General features: G+C 38.5%; 1 protein-coding gene across 1 annotated transcript; it reads right to left on the bottom strand.

The window, feature by feature from the left end:
* Positions 1-106: 106 nt before the first annotated feature.
* On the bottom strand, positions 107-16,877 carry LOC134199097 (zonadhesin-like). Its single transcript, XM_062669245.1, has 11 exons — positions 16,778-16,877; positions 14,869-15,066; positions 12,850-13,020; positions 10,279-10,449; positions 7,080-7,250; positions 5,628-5,819; positions 4,365-4,562; positions 3,745-3,915; positions 2,512-2,700; positions 1,769-1,972; positions 107-528 (listed from the first exon to the last, which is right to left on the bottom strand). Exons 1-11 carry the CDS (start codon positions 16,875-16,877, stop codon positions 266-268), a joined length of 2,028 nt encoding a protein of 675 aa, XP_062525229.1. The 3' UTR covers positions 107-265.
* Positions 16,878-18,828: the final 1,951 nt, after the last annotated feature.

Raw genomic sequence — 18,828 nt, 5'->3', positions numbered from 1 at the left:
AACGGTATCTATCGTATTAATGTACTACATAATGATTGCGTTTTGAAGCTTATTGTGTATTTAGTGCTCTGAATTGTTTGTAATCGGGTATATCAAAACAAAATCGTTAGAATTAATTTTTTTAATCATTTAAACAGTATTAAAAAAGAAACAAAATTGCACCTAATCAAGTTCCGAAAAGTAATAACTTATTACACTGTTTAATTTAGTGTTCGAGACATCGAAACGTATTACATAAGTAGGAATTTTAGCACATCTTTAACATTTAATTGAAAAATAAGATTAATTTCTTACTATCACGCTTCTTGCGATTATAATCAGGCGCGTTTATGTCGCGACATTCCTGAGCGCAAACGCAGATTCCGCTATCGTTCCTGAAGTAATTATCTTTGCAGATGCATCTAGGACTGCTTTTTATAAATTCGTTACAAGGTACCGGAGGAAGGTCGACATCATCGCAGGTTTCTTGTAAACAGGGCGGTGGTGACGGGCACCAGACTTCGTTGGGTCTAGTGCAATTTACAGGAGCTGCCAAAAAAAAAGAACACCTTGATTAATCGAAAACAAAAACCGAAGACACAGATTACGTGAAAAAATATGATTCATCGACATGCCGTTACAAGCATTCACGACTGACTGACTGAAACTCTAAGCCTCAATAAGAAAGCCTCAAAAAAGTCCTTCTCTTCTTTCATGATTTTTTCCATAGAAAGTCGTGGTAGGAGAGCTTACTATTTCTGTCATTAAGCAGTCGTGGGTTCCTTTTATAAAAGTCAGTTACACAGTACAGTTTACAAGAAAAACTTCGATCTCTTGTCTTGAAGGGCGGTAACCAAGATATAGGGCTTCAGAAATCAATGCATCCCAGATGCGGGTTTATTTTGGAAATGCTTACAAACAGCGCCCATGTAGTCATTAGAATAAAAGTTGTTCCCAGACTCGGAATATGGACGCGAAAAATTCAAAAGTTAAGTCTGGACTCATCTTTAAGGACATCTCTGGATGTCTCTTGGGTTTTAAAAAAAAACATCAGGGACCGGATTGTATGCCTTTGCAAATTTACATATGTAATTGCATTGAATGGAAATGGAGTATCATTTCCAGCGATCACTGCATATTTTAATTAAAATCTACCACCAATCTATATATTATATATAAAAATGAATTGCTGTTCGTTCGTCTCGCTAAAACTCGAGAACGGCTAGACCGATTTGGCTAATTTTGGTCATGAATTATTTTTCGAAGTCCATAGAAGGTTTAAAAGGTAGATAAATATGAAAATTCTCAGAATTAAATAAATTTTAGATCTTTTATTTATCGATTGAGGCACTACGAAGTCTGCCGGGTCAGCTATCATTCATATTTTCGATAAACATATTTACTAAAATTAACTGCTATAAAAAAATATCGGTACTTTTGGAAAATAACGACAAAAGCATGATATTTTACTGAGCGAATGTACCTAAGTTGTTCGGTAAGCCGATAGCCTGAATGTTTTTGTTCGAAACTTGCATACCTATATGCAAACTTATTTTGAAAACGTCGTTAGCCATATTCAGACACCTGTCAAATATCTTGTGTTCTATGATGACTTGTTACTTTATAATTTTTGTGCTTAAGCCGTAGAAATAGGGATAATCATATTTCGCGAATACCAAAGAAAAACGACATTATTAGAATTAGAATTTGCCGCGCTTATCAACTATTTAAATGTTATAAGATTAATTATAGAGTATTACGAGTTTATTTGAAAAACATTGTAACTTACGGCAATCTGTAGACAGAATGCATCTTCGGTCTGTCTCGCTGCGTCTTTTATAATTTAGCTTACAAATACATCCAGAGTAACAGGGGGCTAATGGAAAGCCTTCACAAATTATAACTCCACGATTATCGTTGACAGGACAATAGTCATTCGGACACCTTGATTTGCATTTAACAAATGTACCATTTGATCCACACGGGTTTCCGCCTACGAAAATTGTAAAGCTGAAGAGTTTGTTTGTTTGAACGCGCTAATATCAGGAACTATACTGGTCCGATTTGAAAAATTCAGTGTTAGATAGCTCATTTATTGAGGGAGGCTATAGGCTATATAACATCACGGTAAGACCAATACAATTGGAGCACCAATAAAGAATGTTTCAAAATAGGGGTTTAAATAGCTCCTTAACATGTTTTCACTTTCTACGTATTTTTTTAGTTTTTTTTATTACTTACATGTGTGGACGATCTCACAGCCCACCTGGTGTTAAGTGGTTACTGGAGCCCATAGACGTCCACAACGTAAATGCGCCACCCACCTCGAGATATAAGTTCAAGTTCTAAGGTCTCAGTATAGTCTTTATATATAGTATACCTAGTATTCATAGGTATAGTTATAAGTATATCAGTATATTTATAAGAAACTAAATACAATAACTACGTCATTGGTTGCTACTTTACTATACTATTGTTTGTTTTTTTCAGTTCATATGTCAAAATTATTCTAAAAAGGGTTATAGAACTAACCTGGGCATTCTTCAGGCTTAATACATTTTCCTCCTATATCTGATAGTATGTAGCCATACTCGCATTCACATCCAACCGGATCGCACCTTTTCTTACAACCTATAGCCTCTGGTGATTTGCAAGTGGACGGGCAAGGTAACGGACACTTCGTCACTTTTGCATGTGGATCTCCATTACAGCCTGATGTTCCTAAGCATAAATCCACTCAATTTTACAACTGATAGTCTGAACTCGTCGTGGCCTCAAGTATAAGACGTCCAGTGCATTTGTATCTTGCGATGTACCGGTGTTCGAATCCCGCAGGCGGGTACCAATTTTTCTAATGGAATACGTACATACTCAACAAATGTACACGATTGACTTCCACAGTGAAGGAATAAAAACATCATGTATTTAATAAAAATCAAACCCGCAAAATTATAATTGGCGTAATTACTGGTGGTAGGATGTCTTGTGAGTTCGCACGGGTAGGTACCACCGCCCCGTCTATTTCTGTCGTGAAGCAGCAATGCGTTTCGGTTTGAAGGGTGGGGCAGCCGCTGTAACTATACTGATACCTTAGACCTCATATCTTAAGGTTTGTGGCGGCATTTACGTTGTAGATGTCTATGGACTCCAGTAACCTTTAACACCAGGTGGGCTGTGAACTCGTCCACCAATGTAAGTAATAAAAAAAAAATTGCCCATGATGCAGGTGTCTATAGCACGAACCACCACCGCCTATGGCTTCACATATTGAGAAACCTCCTCACGATACGCGCCATGTCAAGAATTGCTGCTTTCTGCACCAGGCCCCTAACCCGGCTATTTAACAAGATTTTCTCAGCGTGTTGATCGAAACTTTTCGCTATCAAACCGTGCACCGACACAACTATTGGAACAATGATGGTTGAGTCAACCTGCCATATGGTAATATGGTCTTGTGGACCAAACTAAACTATTAATTTGACAAACTAAACATTTTATTAATTTGTCCTTTTCTGCCTTCACGAGGTCTCTCTCCTCAGGCGGTACGGTGATATTAACCAACACTGCTCGACGCGCAGACCAATACCAATTACCACAATATCAGGCTTATTCATGACAATATACTTGTACGTGATAATAGATCAGAAGTTTTGAAAAATCTCGTAATGTGTGAATAGTATATCGATCGTGATGATTTACGTACGTTATCGAATTTTATTTCGTTATTGGTATAAAATTATTATTTACAATGTCAAAGTGACTTACTAGGACATTCTTCTATTTTAATACATTTTCCTTCTGCTTCAGACAAGATGTACCCTTCTTGACATTGACATCCGTCCTTGTTCTCAGCAGGCGGCTTGTAAGGTGGACAATTCGGTGGATTCGGCACAGAGCAGGTAGGTCTCCACCTGGCGGGCACCGGACACTGACCAGCTGTTTAGAAACATTTGTGTGTTAAAATTTGAAAATTATGTGTACTTAGCACGTGTACTTATAGGACGTATAATGGTGTGTACTTACGACGAGACAGAAGGAAATATTTCAAACATTTTTCCTACCACTTAGAAGTACACTAGCTCTCACCTTATCTTTTAAAAAATAGATACTGAAGCCCATAGACATCAGAACTTTAATCGTGTTCGGTATCCACCAGGAGACGTCAGCTCAAACACTGTTGTTTTGGAATAATGGTGATACCATCCTTCAAACCAAAAGGCTTCCTGACAGGCACGCTTATATACAAGTGTATACTCACAATCCGTCGTTATATCGGTACTCAAGACTTGGAGGAGATATAAACGAAGTTACGTTAAGAATGAATGTGAACAAATTAGACTCTAAAACACACTATTACCAAATTATGAATATAATATTGCGCTTACGACAAGCTTTCTTCGGGACACAAACGTCATTGTTGTTCCTGTAATAACCGTTTGCACACACGCACTGCGGATTGCAATAAGGGCGCAGCTGAGGAGGACAATTCAGGTTAGAGGGACTGTTGGCATCCTCGCATCGTTCCGCCAAACATTGTGTACAAGGATTCCAAACTTCATTCGGTCGTGTGCACTTCACTGGAGCTAAAATAGGTTTTTAACTCACATTTAAATCCCGTTAATATCTTAAGTTGCCAGTGAACCTCTGATATCTACACATCTCACACTCTATCTGATACATTTTTTCTCATACTTAGTAGAAAAAATGTTAAAGCTATAAGTTCTTGTTGATATAAAGTTATTATGGCAATATCTAATAAATCTCAATTCTTGAATAAGTTTTCCTCACGATATTGGAAAATATCATGAGCAATATATAACGTGACTTTTGAATCATATTTCACGAAAATAATTGTGGTAGAGTCATATTATTGGTATTTAAGTATCCATTCAAGTAACCCCAGAATACTAAATGTTTCTTGAGCCTTAATAGATACCCTTCTTAACTCTGATATTTATATATTTATTTACATAACAATATACTTTAACTTCAAAGGAGCTATCGATAAATACTATTCCAAGGTGTTCCTAATACGAGTAAATCCAACCTGTTTCACAGGGCTATTCAGTAAGCCATTTTATTTCGTCCCACTCGGATTTATTTATATTTCTCAATTGTGTTCGCCTTAATGTTTAAGAACTTAGAAATTTTAAGTAAAATACGGTCTCATAGGATTTCTCATTGGACCCTTCTACAATAAATCATTGTCGCTATAATTAAATTTAAAAGCAATTAATACCGGGAAACGTTTAAAAATTGTTTTCACAAGGACTTATTCCATCAACATTTATATCATCTTTCATATTTGTCTTGATCAATCTGAGCAACAAAAATAAAACACCTGAGTTCTTAGTGTGAGTTCTATGGTACAACTGCTGCCCCGCCCTTCCAACCTAGATGCGTTACTACTTAACGGCAGAAAGGACAGGTTTGCTGGTGAGTGGTTACCGTCGCACATGGACTTCAGCAATGCCAGAGGCAGGGCCAGTCGCTGCCTACTAGTAAGTACTCTCCTCCTCAAGCCTCGTTTGAAGAACCTACCCCTAGGAACCTACCCCTAGGAGCTCACATGACGCCCTACCACAACCAGACGATATCACCGCATTGCCCAATAAAACAATTTTTACTATACTCTATGTTGTACTTACGACAGTCTGTGGTCAGCACACATCGCTCGTCATCCTGACTCAGGCGTCGATAATTTGGTTTACAAACGCAGCCCGGATTACATGGGTAGGGGGGATCGCAAGCAATTACAGCGCGGCTGTCGCTTGTTGGACAATAGTCAGTGGGACAGCCAGCCTTGCAGTATACGCGCGTTTCGTTACCAGAACACGAACCTAAAATATATTCTTCAGTTACTTATAGCTATGATAACAGAAGTGGACAATTAATTATATATAACACATTACCAAAATCCATTTATACATTTTTTTATCACACAACACAAAATGTAAACCGACTTAGATGAGTAATCAAATAATATTAACAAAATTCAGTTCATCTCATTAACCAAACTTGTTTTTGGCGCGAAGTGTTCCAGTTTCATGGTTGAAATGGAAGTAATTGATTTTTCGACGTAATGACTCAAAGCGGGTGGTGACAGTCATATTTTCATGAATATGGGACTCCGGTAATAGCCAAATATAAAACGCGCCGTAGACACCCTCGCTTCGCCCACATTTTACAATAAAATATATCATTTATTCTACTTTTTCTTACCTATTCGCTGATAGACTAAGGGTCTATTCCAGCTGCGCTGTGACTTGTAGGTGAGCTCACGGGGCTCAACTAGAGTGAATGTCCTAACAAAGGCTCTAGCAAGAGCAATGCTTCGCAGAATCTACCATCGGATCGAAATTGCAACCCACTGAGACAATTTTGCGAGAAACTCAGTAGTATTTCTCCTTTTAATTACTAACTAAGATAAAAAGGATATATGTATCTAACTAGTAGAAAAGGCTCAATGCGGTGGATCGACCAAACCGGGACTACAATGGGAGGTTCCTTAAAATAGTGCTTAACATAACGCTTACAGTTTTTTTCTGACTGAACTAGCAATAATACTGCGTAATGCACGTTTCCGTTTTTTTTTATGAATGATGGATTACTGATAGCCCGGATGCCTCTCCAGTTTCACCAGGACAAGTGGGCGAATAAATCTACTACCGGATCGGAATCGCGACCCACTGAGAAGATCCGGCGAGAAACTCAGCGGGCTCTTTGCCCAGTACGACGGTACGGTTACCAGGTACTGTCCGAGGGTTACGGCTTCGCTCTGGAGCATACTTGCGATTAGAGAGTAGTTCCTACTCGAGTAGTGAACGGTTATGTCATTAGCGAATCAGACTAATTAGGTTGGCGGCGACCGGGGAATGCCATTGATAAATAAACTAAATAGGAGCGGCTAGAGGACGGAATCTTGCGGTACTCCAGCCGTGAGTTGCCACGGGGCAGAACGGGCTCCTTCGAGTTGATACCGAAAAGAGCGGTTCGACAAGAAGTCCCGTATGATGAGCACCCGTTTCTGCTCTGTTAGTGTCATGTATACCAAACTGTAACTTTAAAACGATTTTTTGCATGATGACCACAAAACTTACTAGGGCAGGTTTCTATTTTAACACATTTCCCTTCTGTTTCAGACAAGATGTACCCTGGTTGACATCGACATCCGTCCTCGTTCTCAGTAGGCTGCTTGTAAGGTGGACAGTTCGGTGGATTCGGCACAGAGCAAGTAGGTCTACATTTGGCGGGCACCGGACACTGACCAGCTGTTTAAAAACATTTGTGTGTTAAAATTACAAGATGGCAAAAAGTTATCGAACAAAATGGTACTTTAGTTAAATGTAAATAAACTATATTAAAATAATAAAGAATTATTAAAGAATAAAAAATTAAAATAAATTAAAGTATAAAAAAATGTGCTCTAAGTTTATATAAACCTCTAGCCAAAATTTATACCAAATCTCTCCAAAGTGGTGCTTACCCCACTCAGTGGAAATTAGCGCATTTAACACCGATCCACAAGGATGGGAGGCTGGATGATATAGCCCAATATCGACCTGTCTCCATACTGTCTGGGTTTGGCAAGGTATTGGAAGCCATAGTTAATAAAAAACTGATAACTCATTTCAAGCAATCTATAGACACAAATCAACACGGCTTTCTGCCATCCAAATCGACAAATACTAACTTAGTTAGTTATGTTTCTGATATAATTGATACTATGGACGGAGGTGGCGAGGTGCACTCTATCTACACCGATTTCAGAAAGGCGTTTGACCTAGTTAACCATAACTGCCTATTACACAAGCTTGCAGAACTGGGCATCCATGGATCGTTACTGAAATGGTGCGAGTCGTACATACGCAACCGCTCGCAATTGGTAAACATTCAAGGGTTTAAATCTAGAGTGCGCATGGTCCCATCAGGGGTCCCTCAAGGGTCTCGTCTCGGTCCTTTCTTTTTCCTAGTATACATCAATAACATTAAGCATGTCATCCAATCTAAATTTAAATTATATGCTGATGACTTAAAAGTGTATCGTGCTGTTGAAGACCATTCGGATATAATGGCTCTTCAGTCAGATATCAATGCGATTTACAAATGGAGTACGCAGAATTACATGCACTTAAATTTGCAAAAGTGTAATTTTATTAAATTTACAAGAAAGAGGGTTCCGTTTCAAGCCACATACTTTATAAACAACATACCCCTTCAAGAAGTAAATACTGTTCGGGACTTAGGCATCATCTTGGATAGCGCATTGAACTTCAGATCCCATATTGATAACATAATTAGCAGGACCTCTCGGCTTTCTGGTTTTATAAATAGGCAAATGAAAATATTCAAGCAACCTAGCATAACTATTCTTATTTATAATACGATTGTACGAAGCATTTTGGAATATTGTTGTACAGTCTGGAGCCCTGGCTATCAAGTACATGCAAACAGGATAGAAAGAATCCAAAAACGGTTCCTTTATCATCTCGCTTTTATGATAATAAGTGTCACCAACTGAAATCATATAGGGAACGCCTTTCGTTCTATCGGATCCAGTCATTAAGCACACGACGTAAAGCAGCTGATATTGTGTTCCTTTACAAGCTTATACACAGCATAATAGACTCACCAGAAATACTTGAACGTATTCACTTAAGCGTACCGCGCTTGGGCAGCCGCTTATGTAATCGGAAAACTTTCCACCTACCAAAAATCAAAAGTAATCTTGGCCAGCACTCTCCTGTCTATCGTATGACTTCCCTGGCAAATAGTATACGTGATGAAATTGACATATTTGTTTGCCATGCTTCTCTAGCCTCACTTAAAATAAATTTAAGTTCCGTGATCCACACCGAGCTGTAGACCAACCACATTTATTTTTATTTCTATAGAACATTAATTTCCCTCTTTTAATTTTTTATTATCATGTTTTTTTTTTTTTTGTAAGTTTGTATATGCAGTTTTTTGTTTTCTTTGTCTTGATTTAATATTAGTTAACGATATTTTTACCTTAAGCACAAACGCTCTTAAGCAAGATGTGTTCACACCCAAAAGGGTGAATTCTATGATGTATTATTTTATGTACATAAGGTCAATGTTTATGTGTGCAGTTTTCATCCAGTTGTGTGAACCTAATAAATAAATAAATAAATAAATAAATATTAAAAAATGTTGTGAATTTTCATAAAAAATACGAATAAACTTTTCCCCAACCTATTATTTTGTATACTGCCCACTTTGAGAATAAATTACTTTTTGTGCCCCCATTTTTTCACCTACTTAAAAACCACTTTAGCGAGAGCTCAATCGGTGTCTAAGAGTCATCCTACATGAAATTACAAATCGCCTCCCACGTCTCTACACAACGCTCCCATTTTTTTTCTGGGTCTCTTACCGCCCCCCTTTAGGCCTGCAGCGCCCACAAGGGGACGTTATCGCACTCTTTGGAAAAGGCTGCCATAAACTATCAGAACTTTACGTTTACGTGTTTACGTGTTTACGTGTTCGATATCCACCAGAAGACGTCGACTCAACTCAGTTTTTTGGAATAATGGCGATACCATTCTTCAAAACGAAAGGCATGATGCTTCCTGACAGGCACGTTTATATATAATCCGTCGTTATATCGTTACTCAAAACTCTAGGAATCCAGAGTAACAGGGGGCTAGTGGAAAGCCTTCACAAATTATAACTCCACGATTATCGTTGACAGGACAATAGTCATAACGCTTACAGTTTTTTTCTGACTGAACTAGCAATAATACTGCGTAATGCACGTTTCCGTTTTTTTTATGAATGATGGATTACTGATAGCCCGGATGCCTCTCCAGTTTCACCAGGACAAGTGGGCGAATAAATCTACTACCGGATCGGAATCGCGACCCACTGAGAAGATCCGGCGAGAAACTTAGCGGGCTCTTTGCCCAGTACGACGGTACGGTTACCAGGTACTGACCGAGGGTTACGGCTTCGCTCTGGAGCATACTTGCGATTAGAGAGTAGTTCCTACTCGAGTAGTAAACGGTTGTGTCATCAGCGAATCAGACTAATTAGGTTGGCGGCGACCGGGGAATGCCATTGATAAATAAACTAAATAGGAGCGGCTAGAGGACGGAATCTTGCGGTACTCCAGCCGTGAGTTGCCACGGGGCAGAACGGGCTCCTTCGAGTTGATACCGAAAAGAGCGGTTCGACAAGAAGTCCCGTATGATGAGCACCCGTTTCTGCTCTGTTAGTGTCATGTATACCAAACTGTAACTTTAAAACGATTTTTTGCATGATGACCACAAAACTTACTAGGGCAGGTTTCTATTTTAACACATTTCCCTTCTGTTTCAGACAAGATGTACCCTGGTTGACATCGACATCCGTCCTCGTTCTCAGTAGGCTGCTTGTAAGGTGGACAGTTCGGTGGATTCGGCACAGAGCAAGTAGGTCTACATTTGGCGGGCACCGGACACTGACCAGCTGTTTAAAAACATTTGTGTGTTAAAATTCAAAAATTATGTATTGTATTTTTGTATTTGTATGTAATATATTTATTCATAAAAAGTTACACTTTCATTTAAACCATGCCCCGCAAAACTACTTACGCAGTTTGACTGCAGGTAACTCGATTTATATATTTATAGCTTATAAATTATTAAAGTAGGTTATTTTAATTTTTTTATTTATTTTTCGTACTGTCAAGATGAGTGAATCTAATGAAGAAATTCGATACATTTTAAAATTTTACTACAAAAAAGGTAAAAATGCAACGCAAGCCGCGAAAAAAATTTGCAATGTTTATGGACCTAGTGCAGTGTCTGTGAGGGTAGCACAAATTTGGTTTAAGCGTTTTCAATCCGGAAATTTTTAAAGAAGTCAAAGATGTACGTCGCTCTGGTCGCCCTATTACGGATAAAATGGATGTCATTTTTGAAAAGTGGAGCAAGGTCGGCATATCAGTAGTTACGACGTAGCTGAAGAACTGGGAATTGACCACAAAACAGTTTTGGCGCATTTGAAAAAACCGGGTACACAAAAAAGCTCGATATTTGGGTACCTCACGAGCTCACTGAAAGAAACCTAATGAGCCGTGTACTCATTTCTGATTCTTTATTGCGACGTAATGAAAGCGAACCATTTTTGAAGAAGCTGATAACTGGTGATGAAAAGTGGATCACGTACGACAAGAACGTGTGAAAAAGGTCGTGGTCAAAGGCCGGTCAGACTTCACAGACTGTGGTGAAACCCGAGCTAACTCGCAACAAGGTGATGCCGTGTGTGTGTGGTGGGATTTGAAGGGCATTATTCATTATGAGCTGTTACCACCAGGCAGGACCATCGATTCCAAACTCTACTGCGAACAACTGATGAGATTAAAGCAACAAGTTGAGAGAAAGTGGCCGAAATTAATCAACAGAAGGGGTGTGGTTTTTCATCATGATAACGCTAGACCTTACACATTTTTAGCCACTCAGCAAAAATTAAGGGAGTTTGGCTGGGAGGTGTTAATGCATCCGCCGTATAGTCCTGACGTTGTACCTTCAGATTTCCACCTGTTTCGGTCTCTTCAGAATTCTTTAGGCAGTGTCAGGTTAACATCACGAGAGGACTGCCAAAATCAATTGTCGCGGTATTTTGATCAGAAGCCCCAAAATTTCTATAGCAAAGGGATCATGTCCCTACGTACAAGATGGCAAAAAGTTATCGAACAAAATGGTACTTTAGTTAAATGTAAATAAACTATATTAAAAAAAGTTGTGAATTTTCATAAAAAATACGAATAAACTTTTCCCCAACCTATTATTTTGTATACTGCCCACTTTGAGAATAAATTACTTTTTGTGCCCCCATTTTTTCACCTACTTAAAAACCACTTTAGCGAGAGCTCAATCGGTGTCTAAGAGTCATCCTACATGAAATTACAAATCGCCTCCCACGTCTCTACACAACGCTCCCTTTTTTTTTCTGGGTCTCTTACCGCCCCCCTTTAGGCCTGCAGCGCCCACAAGGGGACGTTATCGCACTCTTTGGAAAAGGCTGCCATAAACTATCAGAACTTTACGTTTACGTGTTTACGTGTTTACGTGTTCGATATCCACCAGAAGACGTCGACTCAACTCAGTTTTTTGGAATAATGGCGATACCATTCTTCAAAACGAAAGGCATGATGCTTCCTGACAGGCACGTTTATATATAATCCGTCGTTATATCGTTACTCAAAACTCTAGGAATCCAGAGTAACAGGGGGCTAGTGGAAAGCCTTCACAAATTATAACTCCACGATTATCGTTGACAGGACAATAGTCATAACGCTTACAGTTTTTTTCTGACTGAACTAGCAATAATACTGCGTAATGCACGTTTCCGTTTTTTTTATGAATGATGGATTACTGATAGCCCGGATGCCTCTCCAGTTTCACCAGGACAAGTGGGCGAATAAATCTACTACCGGATCGGAATCGCGACCCACTGAGAAGATCCGGCGAGAAACTTAGCGGGCTCTTTGCCCAGTACGACGGTACGGTTACCAGGTACTGACCGAGGGTTACGGCTTCGCTCTGGAGCATACTTGCGATTAGAGAGTAGTTCCTACTCGAGTAGTAAACGGTTGTGTCATCAGCGAATCAGACTAATTAGGTTGGCGGCGACCGGGGAATGCCATTGATAAATAAACTAAATAGGAGCGGCTAGAGGACGGAATCTTGCGGTACTCCAGCCGTGAGTTGCCACGGGGCAGAACGGGCTCCTTCGAGTTGATACCGAAAAGAGCGGTTCGACAAGAAGTCCCGTATGATGAGCACCCGTTTCTGCTCTGTTAGTGTCATGTATACCAAACTGTAACTTTAAAACGATTTTTTGCATGATGACCACAAAACTTACTAGGGCAGGTTTCTATTTTAACACATTTCCCTTCTGTTTCAGACAAGATGTACCCTGGTTGACATCGACATCCGTCCTCGTTCTCAGTAGGCGGCTTGTAAGGTGGACAGTTCGGTGGATTCGGCACAGAGCAAGTAGGTCTACATTTGGCGGGCACCGGACACTGACCAGCTGTTTAAAAACATTTGTGTGTTAAAATTCAAAAATTATGTATTGTATTTTTGTATTTGTATGTAATATATTTATTCATAAAAAGTTACACTTTCATTTAAACCATGCCCCGCAAAACTACTTACGCAGTTTGACTGCAGGTAACTCGATTTATATATTTATAGCTTATAAATTATTAAAGTAGGTTATTTTAATTTTTTTATTTATTTTTCGTACTGTCAAGATGAGTGAATCTAATGAAGAAATTCGATACATTTTAAAATTTTACTACAAAAAAGGTAAAAATGCAACGCAAGCCGCGAAAAAAATTTGCAATGTTTATGGACCTAGTGCAGTGTCTGTGAGGGTAGCACAAATTTGGTTTAAGCGTTTTCAATCCGGAAATTTTTAAAGAAGTCAAAGATGTACGTCGCTCTGGTCGCCCTATTACGGATAAAATGGATGTCATTTTTGAAAAGTGGAGCAAGGTCGGCATATCAGTAGTTACGACGTAGCTGAAGAACTGGGAATTGACCACAAAACAGTTTTGGCGCATTTGAAAAAACCGGGTACACAAAAAAGCTCGATATTTGGGTACCTCACGAGCTCACTGAAAGAAACCTAATGAGCCGTGTACTCATTTCTGATTCTTTATTGCGACGTAATGAAAGCGAACCATTTTTGAAGAAGCTGATAACTGGTGATGAAAAGTGGATCACGTACGACAAGAACGTGTGAAAAAGGTCGTGGTCAAAGGCCGGTCAGACTTCACAGACTGTGGTGAAACCCGAGCTAACTCGCAACAAGGTGATGCCGTGTGTGTGTGGTGGGATTTGAAGGGCATTATTCATTATGAGCTGTTACCACCAGGCAGGACCATCGATTCCAAACTCTACTGCGAACAACTGATGAGATTAAAGCAACAAGTTGAGAGAAAGTGGCCGAAATTAATCAACAGAAGGGGTGTGGTTTTTCATCATGATAACGCTAGACCTTACACATTTTTAGCCACTCAGCAAAAATTAAGGGAGTTTGGCTGGGAGGTGTTAATGCATCCGCCGTATAGTCCTGACGTTGTACCTTCAGATTTCCACCTGTTTCGGTCTCTTCAGAATTCTTTAGGCAGTGTCAGGTTAACATCACGAGAGGACTGCCAAAATCAATTGTCGCGGTATTTTGATCAGAAGCCCCAAAATTTCTATAGCAAAGGGATCATGTCCCTACGTACAAGATGGCAAAAAGTTATCGAACAAAATGGTACTTTAGTTAAATGTAAATAAACTATATTAAAAAAAGTTGTGAATTTTCATAAAAAATACGAATAAACTTTTCCCCAACCTATTATTTTGTATACTGCCCACTTTGAGAATAAATTACTTTTTGTGCCCCCATTTTTTCACCTACTTAAAAACCACTTTAGCGAGAGCTCAATCGGTGTCTAAGAGTCATCCTACATGAAATTACAAATCGCCTCCCACGTCTCTACACAACGCTCCCTTTTTTTTTCTGGGTCTCTTACCGCCCCCCTTTAGGCCTGCAGCGCCCACAAGGGGACGTTATCGCACTCTTTGGAAAAGGCTGCCATAAACTATCAGAACTTTACGTTTACGTGTTTACGTGTTTACGTGTTCGATATCCACCAGAAGACGTCGACTCAACTCAGTTTTTTGGAATAATGGCGATACCATTCTTCAAAACGAAAGGCATGATGCTTCCTGACAGGCACGTTTATATATAATCCGTCGTTATATCGTTACTCAAAACTCTAGGAATTTGGAGGATATATAGACAAACTTACGTAGAGAAACAATGTGAACAAATTAGACTCTAAAACATACTATAAAATTATGAATATAACATTTCACTTACGACACGCGTTCTTCGGGACACAAACGTCATTGTTGTTCCTGTAATAGCCGTTTGCACAAACGCACTGCGGCCTGCAGTAGGAACGCAGTTCAGCAGGACAATTCTGGTCAGAGGTACTGTTGAGATCCTCGCATCGTTCTGCCAAACATTGTGCACACGGATTCCAAACTTCATTCGGTCGTGTGCATTTCACTGGAGCTAAAATAGGTTTTTGGTTCACGTTTATATCAAATTAATATCTAAAGTTGCCAATGAACCTCTGATACTAATTAATATAATATAATACTACAGTAGAAGTGGTTAGAATATTTTTTTCTCATTCTTAGTAGATTTGATGATGATAGCGTGACTTTTAAATCAAATTTCACGAAAATAATTGTGTTAGATACATTTAGTCATAATATTGGTGTTTCATTAAGTATCCATCCAAGCAGCCCCAGGATACTAAATGTTTCTCGAGCCTTAATAGATACCCTTCTTATCTCTGGAAATATATTTATTTATATTGCAATATACTTTAACTTCGAAGAAGTTATCCATAAATACTAGTCCAAAGCGTTCCTAATAAGCTTTAGTAAATCCAATCTGTTTCGCAGGGCCATTCAGATAGCCTTTGAATTTCGTCCCACTCGGATTTATTTATATTTCTCAATTGTTTCGCCTTAATGTTTAAAAAAAAAGAAATTTTAAGTAAAATACGGCCTCAGGGAATTTTTCATTGGACCGTTCAACAATAAATCAGTATCGTTATAATTAAATATCAAAGCAATGAATACCGGGAAACGTTTAAGAAGTGTTTTCACAAAGAATTATTCCATCAACATTTATATCATCTTTCATACTATATATGTCAGGCGGCGTGAGGGGAATGCAGCAGTGCAACTGCGAAGCCAAAGTGATCTGGATCGGTTATTTGCTAACACGAAAACTACTGTCGGATGTAACAATATCGAGGTATAACAGTCTGTGTGATAATCCAGTGGTGCAAACTAAGGAGCATATTCTTTTTTACTACCTTCCCTATTTCTTCTCGTTATGTATAAACAGTATAATTAGTGTGTGTATAGCTCATTTCACTGATTGTCTTGCTAGAGCTTTAGTGTTTAATTTGGATTCCGTATGTTTACTATATATTTGTACTCTGTATAACTTGGAAAAATTGTATATAGATCACAGTTCTTTATGGTCTTTGCTTGTGGGATTTGTTTTACTTCCAGTGATTTTACTTATATTTGAGAATAATATTTTCCGTACATATGATCATTTAAATGATTCCGATGTAAATATAAAATTAATGCTATTAATGGCGCTGCATTGTATGCTAATGGTGAACATTTCTTTGCGTATTTGGAATGTTTTTTATTACACATGGATATAAACGATGACATTGACGGAGACTTGGATTCGATCCAAATCGATTGTCAGGTCATAGATGAACCGGAGCATTGTAAAAGTCTATTTTTGAAAAATCGTAACTTTAGGGTGTTAACTTTTAATATTAGAAGCATTAGGAGAAACTTTGATCAATTTCTTGTACATTTGTCTAGACTAAATATCCATTACGATATTATAATACTTACAGAGTGTTGGTTAAATGAAACTACAATTGTTCCACAGTTGCCGGGATATAATGCTTACCATACCACTAAATGCAGTAATCAAAATGGTGGCGTAGTCACTTATGTCAAATGTTCATGGAATGTTACTGTGTCGGAACCTCTAATCGAGGAAGCCGATTGCTTACAGATTCAACTATCTGAGTCCATAGTAGTTCTAGGCATCTATCGTTCACCCTCTTATAGAAACTTGGATAATTTTCTTACCACATTAGATAATTGCGTACAAGGCTTAGGTAACCAACTTATAATCATAGCTGGAGACCTTAATATCAATATACTAGATACCTTACCGAATGCGCAGTCTCTTGAATACGTATCCTTCATGGCAGAAAATGGGTTTCTATCAGCTATAACTAAGCCCACTCGAGAGTCTGCATGCCTTGACCACATATATGTGAAAGACATAAATCATACTTGTATTACTGGTGTTGTGTGTAAAAGTTCGATTACTGACCATTACATGGCAATGATTGGAATAAACCTAGGCCGGGATAAAGTGAAAAAACCTGATCGATTTATACTAAAAAGAAATATCGTAGCTATTAAGGAAGAGCTGAAATCTGTAGATTGGTCAGAGTTGTGTTCCTTTAAAGATATTAACAAAGCAAATGATGTATTCACCAAGGTTTTATCGGATATTCTCGAAAAGCATTCACGCACTCTAAAAGTGTCTCGTTCTAAATATAATTTGAAACCCTGGATTTCTCCAGGAATTATGCGGTGCATGCGCCATCGTGACAAACTTCATATGCAAGCTCGAAATAATCCAAATAATGAAAATCTACAGCTTATTTTTACCCGATATCGAAATTTTTTCATATCTTTGTTGCGTAAGCTAAAGGCAGAGTATGAAACAGCCGAGTTGGAAAAATCTAAAAAGAATCCGAAAAAACTTTGGACAACTATTAAAACAATATGCAATATGAAGACAACTAAAACTGAAAACACTGAACTATTGTCATTGGAAGGCAGTCATGATATATCGGAATCCATTGAAATGTGTAATACCCACTTCTCAACCGTTGGACAAACACTGGCAGATAAAATACTACAGGATTTGTCAAAGTCTGAATGCGAATTGGCGAGTGCTGTAAAAATCTCCCGTACGGCAGCTGACTCCTTTTTCATGCACCCTACAGATCACAGAGAAGTCGAAGCTCTCATTAAAAATCTTTCTAATGATAAAGCACCAGGTATCGATGCAATAAATAACTCTTTAATCAAAAATATTAAAGACGAACTGCTTGAGCCCTTAACTATAATTTTCAACGGTAGTTTTGAAGCGGGAACTTTTCCAGATGCTTGGAAGACAGCGTTAGTTTGCCCGATATATAAAAGTGGACCTAAAAATAAAGTGGATAACTACCGCCCTATTTCACTCTTGTGTATTTTTTCCAAGTTACTCGAAGGATTGGTAAATATAAGACTGACTGAATTCATAAAATCTCGAAATCTCATTTCTGACAGACAGTTTGGGTTTTGTAAGGGGAAGTCTACTGAGGATGCTGTATCTTTATTAAAAACTGTAGTGTCGTCAAAACTAAGTGAGAAAAAATTCTGTATTGGCGTATTCCTTGATTTAACAAAGGCATTTGATACTGTCTCCGTACCAATTTTACTAAAGAAGTTAGATACTTTAGGCATACGCGGAATCGCTCTAAATTGGTTCACTAGCTATTTAATGGAACGAAAACAGTGTGTTAAGGTCGGATCTATAATCAGTGGACTACAGACTAACCAATATGGTGTCCCGCAAGGTAGTATTCTGGGGCCTACCTTGTTTATATTATATATTAATGATATTTTTGAACTTTCTTTAACAAACGCAGACATTCTGTGTTATGCGGATGACACAGCAATTATATTTAGCGGATCAACATGGTATGATGCTCATTCTATTGCTGAGGCGGGAATGTCCAAAGTACAGAAATGGCTACAATGTAATCTTTTGACACTGAATACAAGGAAAAGCATGTACATCTGTTTTTGCAAAACCTCAATGTCTGCTTCAGCATCTACGAGTATTAAAATACACGTTTGCGATGGATTTGATCCATCGTGTGATTGCAAGGAGATTGCAAGAGTTAATGAAATAAAGTATCTTGGCGTCATAGTGGATGAAAAGCTGTCTTTCAAGACACATATTCGGGAGTTATCTGGTCGAATCAGAAGATGTGTATACGTCATGAAGAATCTACGTGACGTGGCTAGTTTTGATACTCTCAAGTCCGTATATTTCGCACTATGCCAATCCCTATTAATGTACTGTATCATCTGTTGGGGATCTGCCTCAAAAACTGTGCTAATTGAATTAGAAAGAGCTCAGCGTTCAGTGTTAAAG

The sequence above is a fragment of the Bombyx mori genome, chromosome 6 (assembly GCF_030269925.1).
Source record: "Bombyx mori chromosome 6, ASM3026992v2".
NCBI classification, from domain to species: Eukaryota; Metazoa; Arthropoda; class Insecta; order Lepidoptera; family Bombycidae; genus Bombyx; species Bombyx mori.
Note: the sequence above shows the minus strand (reverse complement) of the source record. Positions and strands in the feature narration are given on the sequence as shown.

What these genes read in the sequence shown, in the direction of transcription:
- LOC134199097 (XM_062669245.1), bottom strand. Translation starts at nt 16,877, where the DNA reads ATGTGGTCAAGGCATGCAGACTCTCGAGTGGGCTTAGTTATAGCTGAT. An exon ending in TTCAAGAGACTGCGCATTCG is followed by an intron (nt 15,067 to 16,777) that starts GTAAGGTATCTA and finishes AACCTATTTTAG; the next exon opens with CTCCAGTGAAATGCACACGA. An exon ending in TAAAATAGAAACCTGCCCTA is followed by an intron (nt 10,450 to 12,849) that starts GTAAGTTTTGTG and finishes GTTTTTAAACAG; the next exon opens with CTGGTCAGTGTCCGGTGCCC.